Source organism: Gopherus evgoodei, unplaced genomic scaffold (assembly GCF_007399415.2).
Source record: "Gopherus evgoodei ecotype Sinaloan lineage unplaced genomic scaffold, rGopEvg1_v1.p scaffold_38_arrow_ctg1, whole genome shotgun sequence".
NCBI lineage: Eukaryota > Metazoa > Chordata > Testudines > Testudinidae > Gopherus > Gopherus evgoodei.
In genome coordinates this window covers 2541810-2564339 of record NW_022060059.1, presented here as the reverse complement: position 1 = coordinate 2564339, position 22530 = coordinate 2541810, and the positions used below count along the sequence as shown (strand labels likewise).

The 22530-nt window shown below is 49.2% G+C and overlaps 1 protein-coding gene across 4 annotated transcripts in view; it reads left to right on the top strand.

The window, feature by feature from the left end:
• Positions 1 to 17507, top strand: part of LOC115642181 — a 45154-nt gene extending 27647 nt beyond the window's left edge. For 2 of the 4 annotated variants that reach the window (XM_030545670.1, XM_030545667.1), the window contains 10 exons: positions 851 to 952; positions 2087 to 2284; positions 3158 to 3708; positions 4998 to 5277; positions 6412 to 6628; positions 8137 to 8279; positions 9615 to 9728; positions 13525 to 13731; positions 15226 to 15319; positions 16739 to 17507. In XM_030545670.1, coding sequence (XP_030401530.1) covers positions 851 to 952; positions 2087 to 2284; positions 3158 to 3708; positions 4998 to 5277; positions 6412 to 6628; positions 8137 to 8279; positions 9615 to 9728; positions 13525 to 13731; positions 15226 to 15319; positions 16739 to 16802 — 1970 coding nt within the window. In that variant the 3' untranslated portion in view covers positions 16803 to 17507. Of the gene's footprint in view, positions 1 to 850; positions 953 to 2086; positions 2285 to 3157; positions 3709 to 4997; positions 5278 to 6411; positions 6629 to 8136; positions 8280 to 9614; positions 9729 to 10920; positions 11234 to 13524; positions 13732 to 15225; positions 15320 to 16738 lie in introns of those variants that run through there. The other 2 variants (XM_030545668.1, XM_030545669.1) reach the window with 2 other exon arrangements.
• Positions 17508 to 22530: the final 5023 nt, after the last annotated feature.

Sequence of the window (22530 nt, the reverse complement as noted above, 5' to 3'; positions counted from 1 at the left end):
CCCCTTTGCTGTTCCGGCCGCAGGGAAGATGGTTTTGTTGTTGTTTTTTGCTTGGGGCGCCAAAAAGGCTAGAGCTGGCCCTGGGCAGAGCTGGAGGCATCAAGGGGGCGTGTCAGTGATGCGGCCCTTGGTTCAATGCACTAGTCCTCATGTGGCTCTTGTAGTCATTTGAGTTTGAGACCCCTGCTCTAGACTGACCTCCTGAACTGCAACAGCCAGAGAACTTCACCCAATCCTTTCTCCATAACTTTTGAAATGCAGCCCCCACCTGGTCCCTCTCATGACAGGCAGGGACACTTGCCACTATGCTTACAAGGAAGAAGCCACTAATAAGGAAGGTATGGGGTGCAGAAGTGATTTGCTTAAGGTTATGCAGGGAGTCAAGTGGAAGGCAAGGACTAGAATCAAGGTTTCCTAATGCGTTCCCTAGATCAGCCAATCTTCCTGAAACACATGAGAATACACAGATGTGAGAAGAAAGATGACACCAGGCCTGTTACTCAAGTCCAGTGATTTGCTGGAAAACAGCTGTGTTTGAAACCAGGGAAGCCACACTGTGGGTTCACTAGTTCACACAGCATATGTTTAACCCTGGAGGATGGCTAGTGGTGGCATCTAATTCTTTTTGCCCTCATCCTTCAAGGAGGTTTTTCACTCCCTTTCCTCCTAGTAAACAAATTCCAGGCTGAACTTCCTGAGTCCCTGGACTCCATGTAAATTGGAGCCCTATCTGGTCCTCTTGGGCTCTAACCAAGACCAGGGCTGCAGCTGCATCGGATGGTGATAATCTTGAAAACTTTGTGGCTCTTGTTGACCTTTTCAAGTCACTCCTAATCTCTTTGTTTTTCAGAGTGCCAGCTGTGGCTCCTTGGGTCATATGAGATACAGACAGCTCTAGCCCAGGCCCTTGACAAGCTGTGCAACTGTGGAATGTCTGTTGCATACTTTAAAGGTGAGAGAGAGGTGTCTTAGATCCATATTGGCTAGGGCTCACTCTCTGCCAATGGGCAATATCTGGCTTCACTGATCGATTTCCACTCCTATGATGAAACCTATTTTATTTTTGAGCATGGGTGAACTTGCTGCTTGTGGCAATGACTGGTGCTGGCTTGGGCCATGTATGGTCCAAGCAGTAGTCCCATACATAGCTTGCTAATGCAGTTTAGTCCTGACCAGCAGCTGCCCCTGCTATTCCATCCCTGAACCTTTACTGTCATTCAGACTTGTGTGGTGGGGGTTTCTAATGTAACCTGGCTAAACCATCCAGTTCACTAGAGAGAGAAAGTCCCAATACATTGGCCCCCTTAACCACCCAGTATACAGACACTACAGTAGGGAGATAAAGTCAGTCCTGTAATCATAGAATATTAGGGTTGGAAGGGACCTCAAGAGATCATCTAGTCCAGCCACCTGCTCAAAGCAGGACCAATCCCCAAATGGTCCCCTCAAGGATTGAACTCACAACCCTGGGTTTAACAGGCCAATGCTCAAACCACTGAGCTATCCCTCACCCCCAGGACTGCAATCACCAGAGACTAGGTTTTCTTTCTAAGGCTTCCTCTTTGATGTGCACTGGGGACCACGTTATGACTCTGCCCAAGTTAAACTGTGTGGCAGCAGAGGTAACACTGAGCTTTCCTCTTTGTAGTGAACATTCAGACCAGCCTATTGTTGCAGTAGAACAGGACCATGGAGAGCTGAGCTAGCTGATATGATGGAGACCACAACTCCACTCTCAGCTTGTCATGGTTAGACCCTGCTGAGGGTCCAAACCTGGCTGCTGTTGGGCAGCTGTCAGAGGCTGAAATACAAAGAAGGGGGTAATGACGAAAGGGTGCCGAACTTTCGGGTGTCTGGGTGTTCCATGTGGGCTCGATCATAGAACACTCCTCCGGGCGGGTGGAAGGGTTGTGAAGCCCATTGGAAGCTTGCGTCACTTCAAATTCTATAGCTAAATTCTACCGCTGAGAGCCAGTCCTAGATGGGAATGGGGTGGTGGTAGAAGATGTACTGGCAAGCTGTGGGATGCTTCCAGAGAAGGGGTGGCTGTGGTGAAGCTGATGCACCTCTCTGCTTTCCTCTTCAGATCCTGTCACAACATGCAAGGGCACAGAGCTTGTATTCACCATGCTCCTGACTGCCAAGTCAGCTGAGCAGCTGAGCAGCCTGGTACAAGCCTTCACCAGCTTCCTGGAGAATCCCAGGGCAGCAAGTTTCAGCAGCTGGAATGCCACAGTGGAAAAGTCCTGTTCCAAAGATGCTAATGTCACGGCATCTCCTCCAGGTACCCATCATCATTCTGATCGGGGGAAAAGCAGGCATCTGAAGTCAGACACACATCTCTAGCTCCTTCAGAGGGATTCCTTTCCATGCTAGTTGAGTGGGAAGTGTGTGACATTGCCCTAATTCTGCCCCTCTCCATCCAGTTACTACCTCCATTATACCTTGTTGCCTTGGCTTAACTGGCAAGCCCTGGTGCTGCTGGTTGATGGGGCTGGGTGTGGGCAGGGAATGCTGATGTCTCTTTGGGGTGTGCTGGAGCATTTCATGGAGGAGAATACGTGGCACTTCATTCTTTATTGGCCAAACCCAGAGGCCACGTGTGCCTTAGATATATTCACACCCACTTACTAACAAGTGAGGGAATTGCTATTGGTGTCACTTGTACCACGAGGAGCCAGAGGAAGGATTTAGTGATACTCCTGCAGTGCCTTGGTGCTTGAGTTACCCTAACTTGGAGTTGATAGGCTAACATCTTGTACAAGGGGCACCTCACGGGTGGGTGAGTAGGGGTATCTAGGCTGAAGTAATGCAGGGACTGTCTTCTGTTCCTTGTTTGTACAGTGCCTAATGCAGTGGGGCCCTGAGCCCTGGGAGTCAGAGAGAAGGGATGTGCTGGTGATGATACCTAGCTCTTACATAGCACTGTCATCATGTCAGCCTAGATTCTCTCTGTCCATAGATGCCCCGCTCCATTTGGCCCTGTGTCTTCAAAGCAAATTAGAGACATTACCTACCCTTGCCCAGTCTAGGTGCAGTGTGTGCAGGTACCTGGTGGTGTCTAATGGGATTTTGCATACAGTGCTCTACCCTGTTTAGCTGCAGGAAGCAAAATGCAAGCTAAGTCTAGGATGATGGTATTTTTTCACTCTTAAAGGTGCCTCATCAGAAGGGACCAGTGAGCCACCTTCCTGTGCAGCTGAGCTGCTCATCAACGAGGTGAATCCGGACAATCCGCGAGGCCAGGAGGATATGGAGTACATCGAGCTGCTCTACACTGGGCAGACACGTTTTGACCTCCATGGTTATTGGCTGGTCCTTTATAATGGCAAAAACAACCAGGCCTACAGGGTGGTGAACCTGACGGGCTACTGTACTAACGAGCACGGCTACTTCCTGGTGGGGAGTGCATGGGTAACCCCAAGTCCTGTGATTGTTCTGCCTCCGAACACCATTCAGAACGGGGGAGATGCCGTGGCCCTCTACCACAGTACCACGTTCACCTACAGCGTGGGCATGGCTGTGACAGAGGCAGGGCTGGTGGATGCAGTGGTCTACAAGTCCCGGGCGTCTGACAGGGCAGATAAGCTCCTCAAAATACTGACCCCAGGGCAGAATATCCTGTATGAAGATGACTCCCACAGCAGCCAGGATGAGTCTCTGAGCCGGTGTAACAGCCAGAGCCCCAGAATCCACAGCAGCTTCCAGGTAGGGGACAGGAGCTGTTTGGTCTTCACTGGGTGGGTCTTAGCTGTGCAAGCTGACATATGGCTGGCTCTTCATAGACACTTGTGCCTATTATTTGTGCCCTCTCGGTTAGACTATCTCTCATTGACACCCCTATTCCCTCAGCTAACCATATGATGGCTCCACACTGCACCTTATCCAAACAAAGGGTTTCGGACTAACCCGCTAAATTACTGCCAAGAGCGGAGAGGTTGCCAATAAACAAGCACAGACTCAGCCTCCATGTGCTGAGGATTTTAATGAGTAAAGGTGATTCCTTGGCTGACCGTAAATGAGAAGGAAACTTGGGTTCTAAAGTTCTGACCCTGAGAAATCCTGGACTACCTCTTCGAACTGGGTCCCAAATGCACAAGGCATCTTCTCCTCCTGAAAAATCGGACACCAAGTCACCTTTAATGTTCCGGCCTCTCTGGTGCATAATGTCCAAAGTGCAGTACAAAATTTACCATCCATGGCACCCAACTTCCTTTCACTTGAAGGAAACATTTAAAGGGACACGCTTGACTGGAATTGGTTGAATTTGGTGCCTTTCTTTTTAATTCCTCTAAATTTTAAAATATCTAGTTTCTGATAGAGACCCTTTTAAGCAGCACACACCAAGTTTTTATCAGATTCCTTTGATAAAGCTTTGTAAGGATTTTCTTTTCCCCTGCTGATGTTTACGAGGGTCTTTCCAGCAGAGGACTGGGCAGGCCCAAAAGTCACACATGTTCTTGAAGCAGGTAGAATGTTCACAGCAGCTGCAAGGAATTCTCGCTAGCCAAGAGCACAAGGTCCTGTGACGCTGCCACCTGTAGTTATTGAGGGATTTGTAGAGAGACATCGGAGCCTCCTATTCCAAGCAGACTCAGTACAAAGGGAGGGGACTATGTGGCATGGAGAAGAGATATGAGTGAAATCGTGAACTCTGATGGTTAGGAAAGGAAATGATACTGTGGAAGGACCCAGCAGTGCAATTGGGAGAGAGACAATGGGGTGTCTGACAGTGGTTGTGAGAGAGCTCAAATGGGGGTACCCAAAAAAAGATTGTGGGGAGGAGCTGCTGCCATCAAGCTTGAAAGTAAAACCATCCATATCTTGAGCATAGGACATACGTGTGCTGTAGGGTCCCATTTCAAGTGAGGAATCAGATTGCAGTTGTGTGGGACTGGAGAAATCCAGTGCTGTGAAGAGAGGTGCCGCCACCTAAAGAAAAGAGAATAGAAAGGATCCCTCCTGCCCTCACAGCCTGGTGTCTCTGTCTCTGCAAGGTGACTACGATAACACCATTCGGGGAGAATGCCTGCACCAACTCCTCAGCACCATCTCCCACCGTCCCCTCCCTCCTAATCAACGAGCTGAGCCTGGCCAACAGCACCGCACCCTGCCAGTTCATTGAGCTGAAGGGCAAACCTGGAGCCACCCTGGGAGGATATACCCTGGTGTTCTTCTCTGGGCAGGATGGCAAAGCATATGCCAGCATTCCACTACAGGGCAAGTTCAGGGCGACAGGCCTGTTTGTGATTGCACCGTCAGGACCGCCCAGGCCTGGTAAGGCTGACAATAGAGTACTGCATACAGGTGCTTCCTTCACTCCCACGCTGAGTCTAGAGTTAGGTTTTCTTTGGTGGGTGAAGTCCAGAAAGCAGCTTTTGGGAGGCAGATGGCTGGAGACTGAGTGGCTTCAGCACTGGGGGGATAGGTAATGGGCTATGAAGCTTTTGATCTGCAGGATGCTGGTTCCAATATTGCACATGTCAATAGTGTTTATATGTCAGATGTTTGGTAGCCTATGCAAAATGGACTGATGTTTTCAGTCAGGCTCCTCATGGACAAGTGTTAATCACCCCACTGAGCAGTCTGCCTCAGGGCTGAATGGGTCCTGGAGACAGAATTCTCCTCTTGCCCCTCAGGGGCTGTTGGGAGGAAGCTTGTCTTGATGCTACACCTGTTCTGTGGAGAAACAGAAGGCTTCAGTCTCCAGGACAGCCAATAATCCTTAGACCAGCATTACACACACATAGATAGACTTGTATATTAAACTATATGAGCCAACACCCTGCAGTGCTGCTGCCCCCATCCTGGCATTTGGAATAGATGGTGGTTGATGTTTGTATGTCATATGCATTAATCATGTCATTTACTTGCCTTAAATTCTGCTGTGCTGTGTAAAGAGCCTGAGCTGCTGGGCAGTCTGTGCTACCAGCAGTCACTGGCTTCATTACAGCTTCAACCAACTTTTAATCACACCAGTTTCAATTTCTGTTCTTGAGGTTGTGGTGTATTGAAAACAGTGTTAAAATTGTAAGCTGATACTTCAAATTTCAAGGGTTTTTCTGGGTCCTGCTTGCTGGCTAGGAGCCTCTGTACAGAAGCGTGCAGTCTGGATCGAGCAGCCAGCAGTTTGCAGACAGCCTATAGTAAAGTGAGATGAGTTGTGCCTCTCTTCAGGAAGCAGCCTGCTTTGTCACTCTTCATTTTGGATCTGTTGTTCTGAATTCAAAGAAGATTATGTTGTCACCTTCCAGCAAGAGTATTAATGGTTTTATCTGACTTCTCTGTGTATATGCCATGAGACATAACAGGGAGGCATCAGTGAAATCTGCTTCTCATTGCTCTTGGCTTGTCACTTTGCCCTGCCTAATGTGCCCGGTTGCTCACCAACTTATTTCCCACTGTTTTCAGATCAGCAGTTGCCGTTTGTCAAGAACGCCCCATCTGTTAGACGTGGCTCCAGCGCTGTGGCTGTGTACAACAGCCGTCAAGCAAGAATTCCTGTTGGCATGATGGTGACTCTAGAGAACCTGGTGGATGCTCTGGTGTACACATGGGAATCTAGCACAGGCAGAGGACAGCTGAACCGCCTCGGTCCATCACACTTTGTGCCCTGTGCAGCGGAGAGGTGAGGTATCTTCTGGCTCCAAACATGTTATGAGCCTTCCATTTTAAAAGTCTCCAGGTTTTCTGTGCCTGGAGGCCCAAGCTGGCAGAACATGGAGCTGCAAGAGCCTTGAGCATTCTACTTTATTACCCTCCAAATAGGAACGTGATGAGAATTGTAGAACTGAACTGGATGATACAATGGAGAATAATGCTCTACTAGGTGTGACCTGATGTCTTTCCTCCCTTAGAATAAAAAAAACATGATGAGAATTAAGTTTTATATATACTGATTCAAAGCAGAATGAAGTCATAAGTCTCGACCATCCTCAAACTGCACTTATGACATAACAAATAATAATGGAAAGCAAACTTAAAGAAATTAAAGTAAAGTAAAATGATGAACAAGTTCTCTAAAACTTAATAGAAAAGAAACCAATAGGATTCTTTAGTGATTAAGTAAAATTTTCTATATTTAAGAGTAATTTCTAAAGAATCTCATCTCTGCTATAGAATTCTATAGGCTGGATTTAGATTTTTATACACAAGTATCTTATTCTTGATTTTAAAATGTTGTAGATGTTTTTTTATAAGGGATATTTGTTGCATTATATGAAAGAACACAAACCATTGTAAAACTCAGAAAATAATTATCAGCTTTGGCTCTTTACAAACCCGTTGGAGTAGTTCTTAAATTTCAGCCAAAAAGTGGGTAAACTCTCACTTCTTGTTCATTGAAATGCTTTGCTGCTTATATATTTGTCAAGGAAAAGGAGATGCTTTAGAAAAGTGGCATTGAGGTCCTCTGTCTCCTGAAGGGCGTGTTTGAGCCACTGGCCATCAGCCTGCCAGAACTTTCTGAGGCAATTGTTTGTAACTTAGTTATCTGGTTGTCTTCCTGATGATAAAATCTGGCTTGCACTGCTGCTCCTTGTGGTAGAAAAATATTGTCTTTTTCATCATGAGGAGAATAGAAGCACAGTGTTGCCAAGTCTTGCAGTTTTGTTATGAGTCTCTGAGTGGGGGTGAGCATGAATGTAAGGGTGTGTAAAAGTTTCTAGTCCTGGGGGGTGTAGAGAAACACTTGACTACTAAAGGCTCAGAAAACACTCCAGAAGGCAAATGATCACTCCAAAATGAAGGTGTTTTTTGAACAATCTCGTGATTTTTCAAGCCAATCTCATTATTTTTGAACACTGGAGGTTGGCAATATTGGGGTTGTTACCTCACTTCCAACCAGAATCAAGCTGTCCAAAGCCAAATAGCCTTCCCTATGGCCAGAAACTCTCAAATATTCTCTTCCCCATCAGAGTCGAGGCAATTGGTTAATCCTGTCTCTGGGACACTTGCAAAAGCTGATTAAAACACCTTCTACAAACATGCCTGTCCTAGCAAGCCATCCACTATCTTGGATGAGCCTCCCCACTGACAGAAGCTGAGATTCTGAAGGGGAGGCCGTGGCTTGAGTGTCTCGAAGAAGCCCTTGAAATGCTGTATTAGTGAGACCTGACTCATTTCTCTTGGGGACAGGCCAGTGTCTCTGAGCCGCTGCTCCTGCTGTGATGTGAGTGCTGCGCTGGTGTATGCCATCTCGGACCCTACGCCTGGCTTGGAGAACAGCTGCCCCCTGAAGTCATTTGCTGTGGATCTTGATATGTGCCTGCTAACACCCAGTAAGAGGAGCTATCATCTCATGTGGTGTGGCATTGGGGAGAGGCCTGGACTAATTTGAGAGGAAATACTTTTGCTGAGTGTCCCTCCTGATATGGACCAGACAGTGTGGAGAATGAATGCATTAGTGCACCATGTCAGCTTGGCCTGTGCTGCACTCAGAGGCGAGCAGGGAGGGGTGTGCGCTGGTGATGGGGCCCCATGCCACTCAACCATTGGGAGTGTCAGTCCTGTCACTGGTTGGATAGTGTTGATAGGCAGGGCAAGGTATTTAATTCCAGGCACCTCTCTGATCATCCCTCTGTGGAAAGGCCATTCATTTTTCAGCAATGACAGGAAATCCCACCTCTCTGGTGTCTCTCTGGTGATAACTGGGGCATAGTCACAGGGACCAAAAGCAAATCACCCTGTCCCAGCCCAGCAGGTCTAACTGCTGCGACAGGAACAAAGTGTTTGACATAACCCTAACCCCTCAGGTTGGTGACAGCACATAGGAGAGTGTCCTACAGCCCTGCTGCAAGAAACTTACCAGGAACTGGGCTGTGTTCAATGGGTTTTCATGTCTCTGGCTCATTGCAGTGCCTTGCACCCTGCCAAAGAATCCATTATTTGAGCAGAGTCTTAGCCAGAGCCTACTCGAGGAATGGGTGGAACTACTTCCCCCTGACTGTTGTTAGATAGCTGCCTCAGTCCATCAGCCTGCTGAGGAGCATGGCTTTCCCCTTCCCCTATCTCATGCAGTATTGCCAGGCTAGGAAGCTTGGGACTGGAGTTCTGATCCCCTTGCCTGGTCTTGTTTCATTGCCACTAGCACCTAGGTTACCATGGGGGTAGGGAGCATTCGATAAAGCTGGCATACAAGTCTATGGAAAACCAGAAAAGAGGCCCATATACAGGCAGAAATATCAGATGTTCTTATAAATTAGAAACCTCCTAGGGGAAAGGGAGTGAAGATCCTTATGAATCTTGGCATGAGCCGAGCCATTGGTGGTGACATGTGACTAAATCCACATCAATGTCTCTGCCATGTCTGGCCTCTAGAAAATCCAACTCTCAACCCAGTGCCTGAATTCAGTGGATCCATAAACGCCATGGACAAACTCAGGCCAATACGAGAAGGGTGGAATCCCCTCACAACTGCTCTGTCATTTTGTCCTCTTCACCCTCTAACTGTAGCTAGTTCCAGGACCTCTCATCCAAGTAGTAACCAGCCCCAACACCGCCTAACTTCTGAGATCAGACAAGACTGGATGCTTTCAGGGTGATATCGCTGTAGACTAATTGCCAGGGCCAGCTTCACAGTTTCACTTTAATAACAACTCCCCCTCCTTCCCTAGATTGCTCTATGTGGACCTCAAACCCTGAGAGAGCGCATGACAGCCTGGAGAAGGTATTAACAAAATCCATAGAGGAAAACTGTGCCTGTGGCATCTCCCAGTTCTATCTACACGGTCAGTACCAAACCCACTCACCTTCATCAAAATCCACTGTATATGACCCTTTTCCTATTCCCAACCCCAGTGCAGCCCAGCCTACGTACTCTGACTGAAATAAGGAGGATGGTGTGTTATGAGAGCAATGAACAGGCAGCCATTGGTGATAAAGGAAATGGTCCCTTCCCAAACCATATTCTTCACTTAGAGATCTCTTGCACTGGCACTCTGAGGTAATTCCTGAGTGTGATAAAGTAGGAGGGTCTGACCAACACGAGATGGGTGGCAAAGGAAGTGGCGAGAGGCAGGATCTGCCATTAGGGAGAGGGACATGAGGGAGGAGGAGGGTCTGATGTGAGTTGCTCATAACCAAGAAATGGCCAGTGCTGCAGGGAGGATGAGGAAAACTAGTTTCTTTCCTTTCTGCCATGCTGCAGGAAGCACAGGGAGAGTACCAGCACCTTGCAGGAGGTCTGAAAAGTGACCTGCCATTTGTGACTAACTCCCACCAACTCTAATAGCAGTAATGCACTGCTACTTGTGTCTTGGGAAACACCCCTGCTACTAGTTGTTTAGCCTGGAACAGGCTTCTGCCAAATGCCTTCTCTGAGCTTTGGCTTGGATTTGGCCAAAGCGTCTACCTGAAGCCAATTTTTTGGTACAACCCCCTTTTGGAGTGTCAGCCCAGAGTTCTGTGCATCAAAACTGTGGTGAATGTTGATAGGGAAACCAACCCCCCCTTAGTTTTTAACCCTTAAGTTTAATAGCCCTGTTCTTGTTTATGTAAGTTTTACGGGCCCACATATAGAGGCCTTAGGCTTCTGCTAACTAATAGGCTTCTGCTAACTAGGTAGGAGTTAAAGGTTTAATTGCTTTAAGGATAAGGAAACGGGGTATGCACTGACAAAAGAGGATCTGGAAGAGAGACAATGGGTCCCCTAGAAATCTGTTCTGCTATAGATGAATATATTTGTTTTGGCTTTCATATGATGTATAAGGTGGATCCCAAGGAGGGGTCACCAGGTAACCAGCTCAATACTGCCCTATCATATAATACTTGATAATGGCTTCTAATGGAATTCCCCTTTAGCTTGAGTAAGTTTTATAACAAAGGCTTTGTTGGCTTTATGCTAACTTGCCTTAATAACTTGTCTGTCTGTATAAAGTTAAAAGCTTGCTTATCAGTATAAAATTAATACTTGTCTGTCAGCGCAAAAGCCATCTGGCCGGAACTGGGGAAACTGGACTCCAAAAGAGGATCCCAGGAGACCATGTGAAGCTTGCTCAAAGTAACCGCAAATAGGGGTAACAGAACAGTCAGGGCCGCGTGATGGCCAAAGGACATCAGCAAGGAAATATAAAAGTCAGTTGCTTGCAAAATTGCAATATGTATGCCATATAAGGAAAATATTAATTGTGTTTTGCAGTGTAAGCTATATAATAATCCAAACAAGGTTGTGTTAATGCGTAAGCAAGATATGATAATTTGCGGTTTTAAGCTTTATAAGGTGCAGGGAAATTTGCAAGGGTAGAGCAGCTTACCCCTTGCTAGGGGATATACTAGCTCTCCCGGTATGCATACCTGTGTAACAATAAAGAAGCCTCAGGCTGTCTGATCAAATCATTGAGGTGGTGGTTTTTTCCCCAACAATGTTAATACAATAGAACTTGGAGAGGGGCATTCAAAAATCTGTGTTGAATGACTGCCTAAACAAGCCTTGTACATGACCAGAAATGGTCCTATAGACTGTATCCCATTGAGGAGTCCATGAAATAAATTAAAATGCCTAAATGTGCAGAATCATAGAATTGGAAGGGACCTCAGGAGGTCATCTAGTCCAACCCCCTGCTCAAAGCAGGGCTAATCCCCAGACAGATTTTTACCCCAGTTCCCCAAATGGCCCCCTTAAGGATTGAACTCACTACTGTGGGTTTAGGAAGCTAATACTCAAACCACTGAGCTATTCCTCCTGCTCTCCTTCCTATAAATCACCTTGGGTGCCCTCCTTGAAACACCTTAAAGGGTCCTAATTTCCAGATGGTGAGTGCTCAGCACTTTCTGGAAATTGGTCCCTGTATAGGCTTCAGGGATTGGGCCTCCCCTTAACAGGCACGCAAAGTTACTTATCACATCTGAACAGGTGGGCCAAGCCAGCTCTGGAGCCATGTAAGAACTATTGCTTGTCAGGAAGTGAAGAACTCATATTTTATTTTGTAAAGCTGGTAACTTGGAAAGTACTTTCTATCCATGTCAATTTATCAAGATGTATCTCTACTGGCCTTTCTACACTGAACCAAGCAGAGAGGGCACAAAATTGAGCTCAGAATGGGAACCTGATTATGGGCTTGTCTACATCAGAAAGTTGCAGCGCTGGTGAGGGAGTTACAGCGCTGCAACTTTGAGAGTGTCCACATCTGCAGGGCATCACCAGCGCTGCAACTCCCTGTTTGCAGCGCTGGCCGTACTCCCGTTTTGTCTCGGGTGTAGAGGATCCAGCGCTGGTGATCCAGCGCTGGTAATGCAATGTAGACACTCACCAGCGCTTTTCTTGACCTCCGTGGAAGGAGGAAGCCTCTGGTAATCAAGCTGGTTTCCTTTCCCGGTTTGCTCTCTCGGTCCCGGAGCCAGCCAGCAAACCGCAGGGAAGGAGACCTGCTTGCTCGGGGTTCCGGGACCGAGAGAGCAAACCGGGAACGCCGCGGTTTGCTCTCTCGGTCCCGGAGCCAGCCAGCAAACCGCGGGGAAGGAGACCTGCTTGCTCGGGGTTCCGGGACCGAGAGAGCAAACCGGGAAAGGAAACCAGCTTCGCCGCGGTTTGCTCTCTCGGTCCCGGAACCCGGAGCAAGCAGGTCTCCTTCCCCGCGGTTTGCTGGCTGGCTCCGGGACCGAGAGAGCAAACCGCGGCGTTCCCGGTTTGCTCTCTCGGTCCCGGAACCCCGAGCAAGCAGGTCTCCTTCCCCGCGGTTTGCTGGCTGGCTCCGGGACCGAGAGAGCAAACCGCGGCGTTCCCGGTTTGCTCTCTCGGTCCCGGAACCCCGAGCAAGCAGGTCTCCTTCCCCGCGGTTTGCTGGCTGGCTCCGGGACCGAGAGAGCAAACCGCGGCGTTCCCGGTTTGCTCTCTCGGTCCCGGAACCCCGAGCAAGCAGGTCTCCTTCCCTGCGGTTTGCTGGCTGGCTCCGGGACCGAGAGAGCAAACCGCGGCGTTCCCGGTTTGCTCTCTCGGTCCCGGAACCCCGAGCAAGCAGGTCTCCTTCCCCGCGGTTTGCTGGCTGGCTCCGGGACCGAGAGAGCAAACCGCGGCGTTCCCGGTTTGCTCTCTCGGTCCCGGAACCCCGAGCAAGCAGGTCTCCTTCCCTGCGGTTTGCTGGCTGGCTCCGGGACCGAGAGAGCAAACCGCGGCGAAGCTGGTTTCCTTTCCCGGTTTGCTCTCTCGGTCCCGGAACCCCCCTTGAAGCCGCCCAACAGCGCTGCAGTGTGGCCACATCTAACACCACTTGCAGCGCTGGTTGCTGTAAGTGTGGCCACTCTGCAGCGCTGGCCCTATACAGCTGTACTAATACAGCTGTAACAACCAGCGCTGCAAAATTTTAGATGTAGACATGGCCTATGACCTGGCCTAGCTCCTCTCCAGAATGAAATCCGAGATGGGCTGGGGGGCAGGGTTTGCGTTTGGTTTTGGTTTGGATTTGATGGTGCTGAAATCTCATGAATTTTTGAACCGAGATAGAAATTTTGCAGATGTATGGGGGGTGCGGAGGAGAAAGGCAGCCCATCCAAACTGAATTAGAATCTCTTCTTTTCCTTGCCTCCCAGCAGAGCTCAACTTCACCTGCACAGACTCCATGTTGAAGCTTTCAGGTCAGGTGTGGGCCAAGTCATCAGAGCAGCAGCATCTAATCCTAAACTGGCACAGGGACTTCACTGCCAGCCCTCATCCCTTTTCCGTGGATGGGAGAGTACTTAAAACAAACAAAGAGTGTGTCGCTCTGGACAATGCAGTGTCAACGTCACAGAATGTCTGTGAGTAAAGGAAAATTGGCACAATGATTCTCCCACAAGCTCAAGTGTGCGGGGTCTAGAATGCCAGCTCTGTAAAATATCCATGGTGGTTATTCTACACAGCTGGCATTGAACAAGGATGAGGGGGGTGATCTAAAGCAGTTGACATCTAGACCCTCATCTCCAGAAACTGATCTAGTAGAAGCCAATGGGACCTGGCCCTAGAGAAGTAAGACAATTCAGCTTCTCTGAAGTTAATGGTGACGTGCTAGTCCTGTCACTTCTGTAGTAGTCTTGCAATGTGCAAAACTAAAAAAGACCATATCTTTTCAGAGAGCAGTGTGAAGGACTGTATGCCTCGCTGGAAGGCACTCTGCTACCCTAGGGTGACCAGATGTCCCATTTTTAAAGGGACAGTCCCGGTTTTGGGGACTTTTTCTTATATAGGTACCTATTACCCCAAGCCCATCCCATTTTTTCACAGTTGCAATCTGGTAACCCTATGCTACCCTGATGATGGGCACAGTCAGGGCTGGATTAACTTTTTGTGGGCCCGGTGCCAAACATATTTGTGGGCCCCCATTGGCAAAATAAGGCATGTGATTGGGGTGGTCTGCAAAGCGAGGGGCCAGTTGGGGACAATGAGGCGCAGCGCAGCGGAAGTTGCCCCACTCAGCCAGCACAAGGGCACTGTTTACAAACCCACAACTACTAGATCCACACTGGCCCGCCCAACCCTGCACTGCCAGTGTGCCCCTTCCACACTGCCCCACTGCCCAGTGTTCTGCCCTTATGCCCAGCACCCCCTCACCCAGAGATCTCCCACACAAATTCCTATGCCCAATGCCCCTGGACCCAAAATGCCCAGCACCCCCTGCCCAGAGACCCCTTTCACTGACCTTCCACCACAGCTGCAGAGCACCCTGCATACCATACCCCCTGCCCAGCTCCCGACTCACAGATCTCCTACTGTCCAGCACTCCCTTCACAGTCCCACCGTCACAGCTGTATAGCACCCCATATTCCTGAGGGAATTCTGCATCAAATTCTGTGCATAATATTTTAAAATTCTGCAATTTTTTTTTTTTTACAATAAATAAATGTGGAAGCGCCACCATGGCAGTGGGGAGCACAGGCCACTAGCTGCATGGAGCTGGGAGAATACCCTGCAGGCTCCCCCACCTCCCTGGGACAGGGACTTGGCAGTGAGGCTGAACCTGACCCTGACACAGCACAAGAACCATGCCTGCCACAGAAACACCCTGGAGCCCTGCCCCTTTTGCCCAGCCACACCAACAGCAATTCAAAGTGGGTTACAGTTAAAACAATAATGCTATGTAGTGAGCTTTTTCCAGGGACTTGAACCCAGTGAGGTGCAAAGACAGGGCTGTAAAGGTCACTGATGTGTTCACTATAAGGAACCTTGCTCTCCTGAAGTGCAGTATCTGCTAGATGAGCAATACCTTACATAATTCAGCCAAGTCTCCACCTGTCTTCCTTTCTCTTTTCCCACAGCCTCCTTCCAAGCCTGGGAAATAGCCCTCTTTGTCCTGGGAGCTATACTGCTCACACTCACACTAGTCGCTGTAGCTGCCACTTACTTCAGAAGGTATGAAATCATCATGTCTGCCCATTGCCTTATGTACCAGGGGCAGCCACGAGTGACTCCTTCCCTACCCCATCATGCACCAATGATCCTGCCCTTAGCATGGGGCTTAATGCTCTACCCAAAGACCTGTGCACTCCACAAGAGACTGGACCTAAATTCAGTGGTGGGGATCCCCTGGTGCAGCAGCCTGCAGCTCCTCTATCAGTTTTAGGTCATCTTGTAATGGAGGGTTTTCATGATCAGTGTATAGAATGCTATGGGTGCCATATTAACCGGGCTGCCCAGAGGATTCAGGGGGCCTGGGGCAAAGCAATTTTGAGGGCCCCTTCCATAAAAAAAGTTGCAATACTATAGAATACTATATTCTCATGGGGGCCCCTGTGGGGCCCGGGGCAAATTGCCCCACTTGCCTCCCCTCCCCCGAGCAGCCCTGCATAGTAAACTCAGTCTGTTTTCTGCTGCTTGGAATGCTTGTACTGATAACTTCTGCCATTATGTTTTGGCCAGGGGGAAGCTGGAGGGCCTGGTGACAGGGTAGGGAAGTGTGGGGGATCCTGGCACCCTCAGGTGGAGACTCTCTTAGCACTAGGGAGGAGCTGCCTCTTGTCCCTTGAGGAGCAGGAGAGATGTGATTTCCCTCTTTGGGGCACTGACTCTAACGACTAGTTCCCATCTCTGGCTGCTGCCAAGAGTCTCAGTCTCCCTGTTGTTAGTATGGAATCACTGACAGATAGGCTCTTGGATTGCTTTGCTGATGTTATCCACATTAAAGCTTTGAAAATCCTGTATTTTAAACATTATTTGTAACTAGAGCAGAGAAGTTCTTTTCTCACTAATTCTTCCCCATTTGCTCAAATATTTTTATTTTGTATATTTGACAGGACACCATCTAATCAATTTTACTTTCTTCCAGTCTACCATGGGCTGAAAAAATACTTAAATCTGAACAGGGGATTAGAAAAACCCTTTAACATTTCTTTTAAATGAACTTTAGCTATAGCCTGTGGGGGCTTAAAAATGGATTCCTAAAAAATCAGTCAGACACATACTCAACTTGAATTTCTTGAAACTAATAATGTTATGTGCATTGCCATTAGTAGGCCTCAGAGTCAACACTCATAAGCTGAATGGGGATAGTGAATATCTCTGAGCTTTGTCTGAAGACTTGGGAGGACAATGCGGTCCACTAGTTGCATTTAGTTCATAGTTAAAGGTTGTCAGCATAACTATAAGGACTAGAAGGTTTTTTTTAAATGAAGGTTTGGGTTAGCTTTTATAGTATCCTAAAGCCAGGGCTACAGAACTGCTGAACACGAGACCCTGACTGTATTAGGCTGCATGCTTAGGGGCTCTCTCTTTATCCACCCTCTATGAAGGAGCAAAGCAACTAACCTTCTCGCATTTTCACCCATTTTTTAGACACTCCCTGAATTACACCACCATAGAAATGAATGACCGCAGACAGATGGCAGCAGACTTCTAACTCTTCCAGGAAAAATGTCACTGGCAAGATCCATTATTCTAGGGGTGGGTGGGGCTTGCAGGGTGAGCGAGCTGTCTGTCCAGTACCCTCCCTGACACCAGGACTGTTGCACAGACCCACTCTACAGTGAGAATGTAACTTTAAATGTAAAGTGCCTGGGTTATTTTTTTTAAATTCTGAGTGATCTACAACTGACTAAAAGATTTAAGAAATGGGCTTGTGGTGGATGCAGAGCTTGAAAGACCCTGAGCTGCAGCAGGATGGCTGTCCTCACTGTGGATGGGCTGCTAGACTGGGTGAGGAGAAGACAATATTGTTCCCTAGTCTTCTCCCAAGACAGATTTGGTATGGGTGGTAAACTAAGTGGTGGCAGCTTGCAGGGGCATGGGAACTGTCCCAAGCTCTGGTCAGCTGGGGAAAAGATTAACAGAAGGACAGACTGGCTGATCCTAGAAGATGAGTACAGTTCTTATTCGGCCTGATTGCTGCTGTACGTGTGAGTAAAATGTGTTACTCCAGTGGCTAAACAACCTTCCTTAATCCTTTCTGTTCCAGTTCCATGTTAGATGCTCTAGGCCTTTCAAAGGTCCTGCCATTCTGATGACAGTATGGCAAGGGCCACAGCTTTACAAGCCTAAATGCATTAATATGAAGGTGGGATGGTCTTGCATGTGATTGATACATAAAAGTTTGCTTCTAAGGTGATCTGGGTAGTATTTATCTGGTTGAGAATCTGTTATTTCTGCCCCATGACGGCCCTAGCTTGACTGTGTCTAACCCGGGGTGGGCAAACAATGGCCCGTGGGCTGGATCCAGACCCTCAGCACTTTGGATCCGACCCACAGGATTGCCCCTCATGGCACCTTGGGCCCCATGCCGCTCTCAGAAGCGGCCTGCACCACATCCCTGCAGCCCCTGGGTCAGGGGGGTAGAGGGCTCCATGCGTTGCCCTGGCCTCCAGGCACCGCCTCCCGCAGATCCCATTGGCCGGGAATGGGGAACTGCAGCCAATGGGAGCTTCAAGGGAGGTACCTGGAGGCACAGCAAGGGCAGAGCATGCCGAGCCCTCCGCCCTCTCTGCAGCAGGGGCCGCAGCGCTTCCTGCAGTGGTGCAGGGCCAGGGACAGGACAGGCATGCAGGGAACCTGCCCTGGCCCCAGTGCACGCCACTGCCACCCTGGAGCCACTTTAGGTAAGTGGTGCCGGCCGGAGCCTAAACCCCAAACCCCTCCACCCAGATGTGGTCCTCGACCCGAAAAGTTTGCCCACCCCTCGTCTAACCCCTAACCCTGTAGGATTGTTTTATGCCTCAAGCAGTGTCTTTGGTGCAAGACGTTCTTCTCATTCCTTCTCCTGCAGCACCTAGAGCTGCCGGAGGAGGCAGGCAGTGGAGCACCTGTGTGGTAGGGGGAGAGGACAGCTCTTTAGTAGATTTCCCTGGTCCCTCTTCAGATGGGATCTCTTGCCTCCACCGGGTGAACAACTCAGTACCAAACAGCAGGAGCTCCCTAACTGATGATTGCAGATATGGCATGCTACTTGTGCGCCCTACTGGTCAAACACTATACCAGAGTGTTCAAAGTCCTGGGTTACCGTATTTCATACTCCTCTACTGCGCTCACACATTCTTGTCAGCGTATGCACCCTGCGTTATGTACCCGATGTGCCCATGCAACAGTCCCGCTCCACCCCATGTTACGTACCCACTCAGGCCTGTCTGACAGTCCCGATCCATCCTGCGTTGCATACCTGCCGAACCCCATCAAACAAACCTGCTCCACCACGCATCACATACCTGCCCAGCCCCGTCCCACAGACCTGCTCCACCCTGCACTACGTACCCGCCGAGCCCTGTGCCACAGTCCTGCTACATTTGCGTTACACATCCACCAGCCCCGTGTGACAGTCCCACTCCAGGCAGCATTGCGTCCCCACTAAGCCCCATGCAACAGACCCACTTCGGTGGCATTGCATCTGTGCCAAGCCCTGTGCCACAGTCTTGCTCCACCCCGTGTTACGTATGCAACAGGTCCCGGGCCACAGTCCTGGGCCACCCTGCATTACATACCTGCCCAGCCCTGTCCGACAGTCCTACTCCACCCCACATTACATACCTGCTCAGCTCCGAGCAACAGACCGGCTCCAGGCAACACCGTGTCCCCGCCCAGCCCCATGCGACAGATTTGCTCCACCCTGCGTTACGTACCCACCGAGCCCCGTGCCACAGTCCCGCTACAGCTATGTTACATACCCACCCGCCCCGTGTGACAGTCCCACTCCAGGCAGCATTGCGTCCCCACCAAGCCCCATGCAACAGACCCGCTCCAGGTGGCATTGCATCCCTGCCGAGCCCCGTGCCACAGTCCTGCTCCACCCCATGTTACGTATGCAACAGGTCCAGGGCCACAGTCCTGGGCCACCCTGCGTTACGTACCTGCCCAGCCCTGTCCGACAGTCCTGCTCCACCCCGCATTACGTACCTGCTCAGCTCCAAGCAACAGACCGGCTCCAGGCAGCATTGTGTCCCTGCCCAGCCCCATCCAACAGACCCGCTACACCCCCGGTTATGTACCTGATGAGCCCCATGCCACAGTCCTGCTTCACCCCACATCACGAACCCCTAGCAGCATCTAACAGACCTGCTGCACACTGCGTTACGTACCCACTGAGCGCCATCCGACAGACCTGCTTCACCCTGCGTTACGTGCCCGCTGGGCCCCATCCCACAGACCCATTCCTGCCAGTGTTATATACCCGATGAGCCAGTGCGACAGACCTGCGCCACCCCTGTTACAAACTCAACAGGCCCCGTGCCAAAGTCCCATTCCACTGATTATGTATTCGCCCAGCCCCACCAACAGACTCACTACACTCCCCGTTACGTACCTGCCCAGCACCGTGTGACAGTCCTGCTCCTAGTGACATTGCATCTCCGCCCAGCCCCCTGTGACAAATCCGCTCCAGGCGGCATTGCATCCCTCCCCAGCCCCATGCAATAAACCCTCTCCATCCCCCGTTACATAATCAATGGACCCCCATGCCACAGACCCACTCCACCACGCATTATGTACCCTCTCAGCCTCATGCCACAGTCCCACTCCCCCCGTGTTACATACCCACCAAGGTTTATTCATAAAAGGAAAAAGATATAGATGAGAGCTAGAATTGGTTAAATGGAATCAATTATATACAGTAATGGCAAATTTCTTGGTTCAGTTCTTGGTTCGGGCACTGGTGCAATAAACTGCAGGTTCAAAATCGAATCTCTGGAGCACATCCACAGCTGGGATGAGTCATTCAGTCCTTTGTTCAGAGCTTCAGTTTGTAGCAAGGTTCCTCCAGATGTCAGAAGCAGGATTGAAGACAAAATGGAGGGTTTTTCAGGGCCTTTTATATTCTCTGCCCATGGAAGGACACTCCTTTGTTTTTACTGTGGAAAATCACAGCAGCAAGATGGAGTCTGGAGTCACATGAGCAAGTTCACATGTCCATGCTTGACTCAGTTTGCAGGTCAACACCATTGTTTACATGTTAGTTTGAACATTCCCAGGAAAGCTCAGATATCGATTGGCGTCTCCCAAAGTCCATTGTCAGTTAAATGTTTCTTGATTGGGCGCTTACTGAGGATAGTCCCCTAATAGAAGCTGACCAAATGCTTCATTGAGGCTACTTGGAACCAAATATATTTAAGATACAAGTACATAGCTCATATTCATAACTTCAAATACAAAAATGATACACACATACAGCTAGCATAATTATAACCAGCAAATCATAACCTTGTCATAGAAACCTCACATGACAACTGTTGTACAATATTTTCTGCAAATATATAATAGTGCAGCAACAATGATCTATATTGTTCCTATAAATAACGTCACAGCCCCGTGCCACAGTCCTGCTCCACCCGGCGGTACGTACCCAACGAGCCCCATGCCATAGTGCCGCTCCACACATTACGTACCCCACAGGACCCGTGCGACAGTCCTGCTCCACCCCGCGTTACATACCATCCCAGCCCCCTAAGGCAGTCCCGCTCCAGGCAGCATTGGATCCCCATCAAACCCCATCCGACAGATCCAATCCACCCCACATTATGTACTTGGCGGGCCCCATCTGACAGACCTGCTCCACACGTTACGTACCCAACAAGCCCCGTGCGACAGACGTGCTCCACCATGATTTACGTACCCAACAAGCCCCAGCTGACAGACCCTCTCTGTGATTGGTTAGGTCACGGAAACCCCCTTGGGAACTGCCACCTGATGTGTTGAGACTACCTCTGAGCCTGTTTTCACTGCCAGCTTCAGTACTTTGCTTGTTTAAGCCAGATACGCTTGCCTGCTGCAAATACAGATCCAAGTCTGAACCACGTCCTCCACAAGCTGTAGACTGACTGAAAATAGCTTAAGAAGTGCTCCTGTCTCCAGCACTGAGATACTCAATGCGGTCCAAACCCCAAATAAATCTGTTTTACTCTGTATAAAGCTTATACAGGGTAAACTCATAAATTGTTCTCCCTCTATAACACAGATAGAGTGATATGCACAGCTGTTCGCTCCACCCCCCCCCCACAGGTATTAATACTTACTCTGGGTTAATTAATAAGTAAAAAGTGATTTTATTAAATATAAAACAGAGGATTTCAGTGGTTCCAAGTAATCACAGACAAAACAAAGTAAATTACCAAGCAAAATAAAACAAAAACACGCAAGTCTAAGCCTAATACAATAGGAAACTAAATGCAGGTAAATCTCACCCTCAGAGATGTTCCAATAAGCTTGTTTGACAGACTAGCCTCCTTCTAGTCTGGGTCCAGCAATCACTCACACCCCTGTAGTTACTGTCCTTTGTTCCAGAGTCTTTCAGGAATCCTTTGGGGTGGAGAGGCTATCTCTTGAGCCAGCTGAAGACCCAAGGGAGGGGTTTCCAGGGGCTTAAATAGACTTTCTCTTGAGGGTGGAAACCCCTTCTCTCCCCTGTGTAGAATTACAGCTCAAGATGGAGTTTTGGAGTCACATGGGCAAGTCACATGTCCATGCACGACTCAGTTCTCTACAGGCCAACAATATGTTAACCTAAACCTTCCCGGGAAAGCTCAGATGTGGATTGGCATCCATCAAGATCCATTGTTAGTCAAGTACTTCAAATTACTTGAATAATCTTTTCACACTATGTTGACCAAATCTGTTTTAGGTGCTTTCTACAGCAAACACTTTAAATACAAGCATAGAGCCAATGCTCATAACTTCAGATATAAAAATGATACATGCATACGAACCTTTACGAAGATATGTTACATGGCATATCTAGCATTAGACATATTCCAGTTATGTCATATTTACACTCATAAGCATATTCCTATAAAGCATTATGGGATGCTATGTCACACGCGCCATCCTGTGTTACATACTCGCCAAGCCCCATGCCACAGTCCCGCTCCACCCCTTGTTATGTACCTGCCCAGCCCTGAGCCACAGACCCTTTCCACCCTCCATTACATACCTGCCCAGTCCCATCTGACAGACCCGCTCTACCCCTTATTACTTACCCGATGAGCCCCGAGCGACAAACCCGCTCCACCTCATGTTATGTACCCACGCAGCCCCATGAAACAGTCTCACTCCACCCCATGTTACGTATCCACCCAGCCCCATCCGACAGACCCACTCCACCCCGCATTACGTACCTGACAAACCCCGTGCCACAGTCCCAGTCCACCCCATGT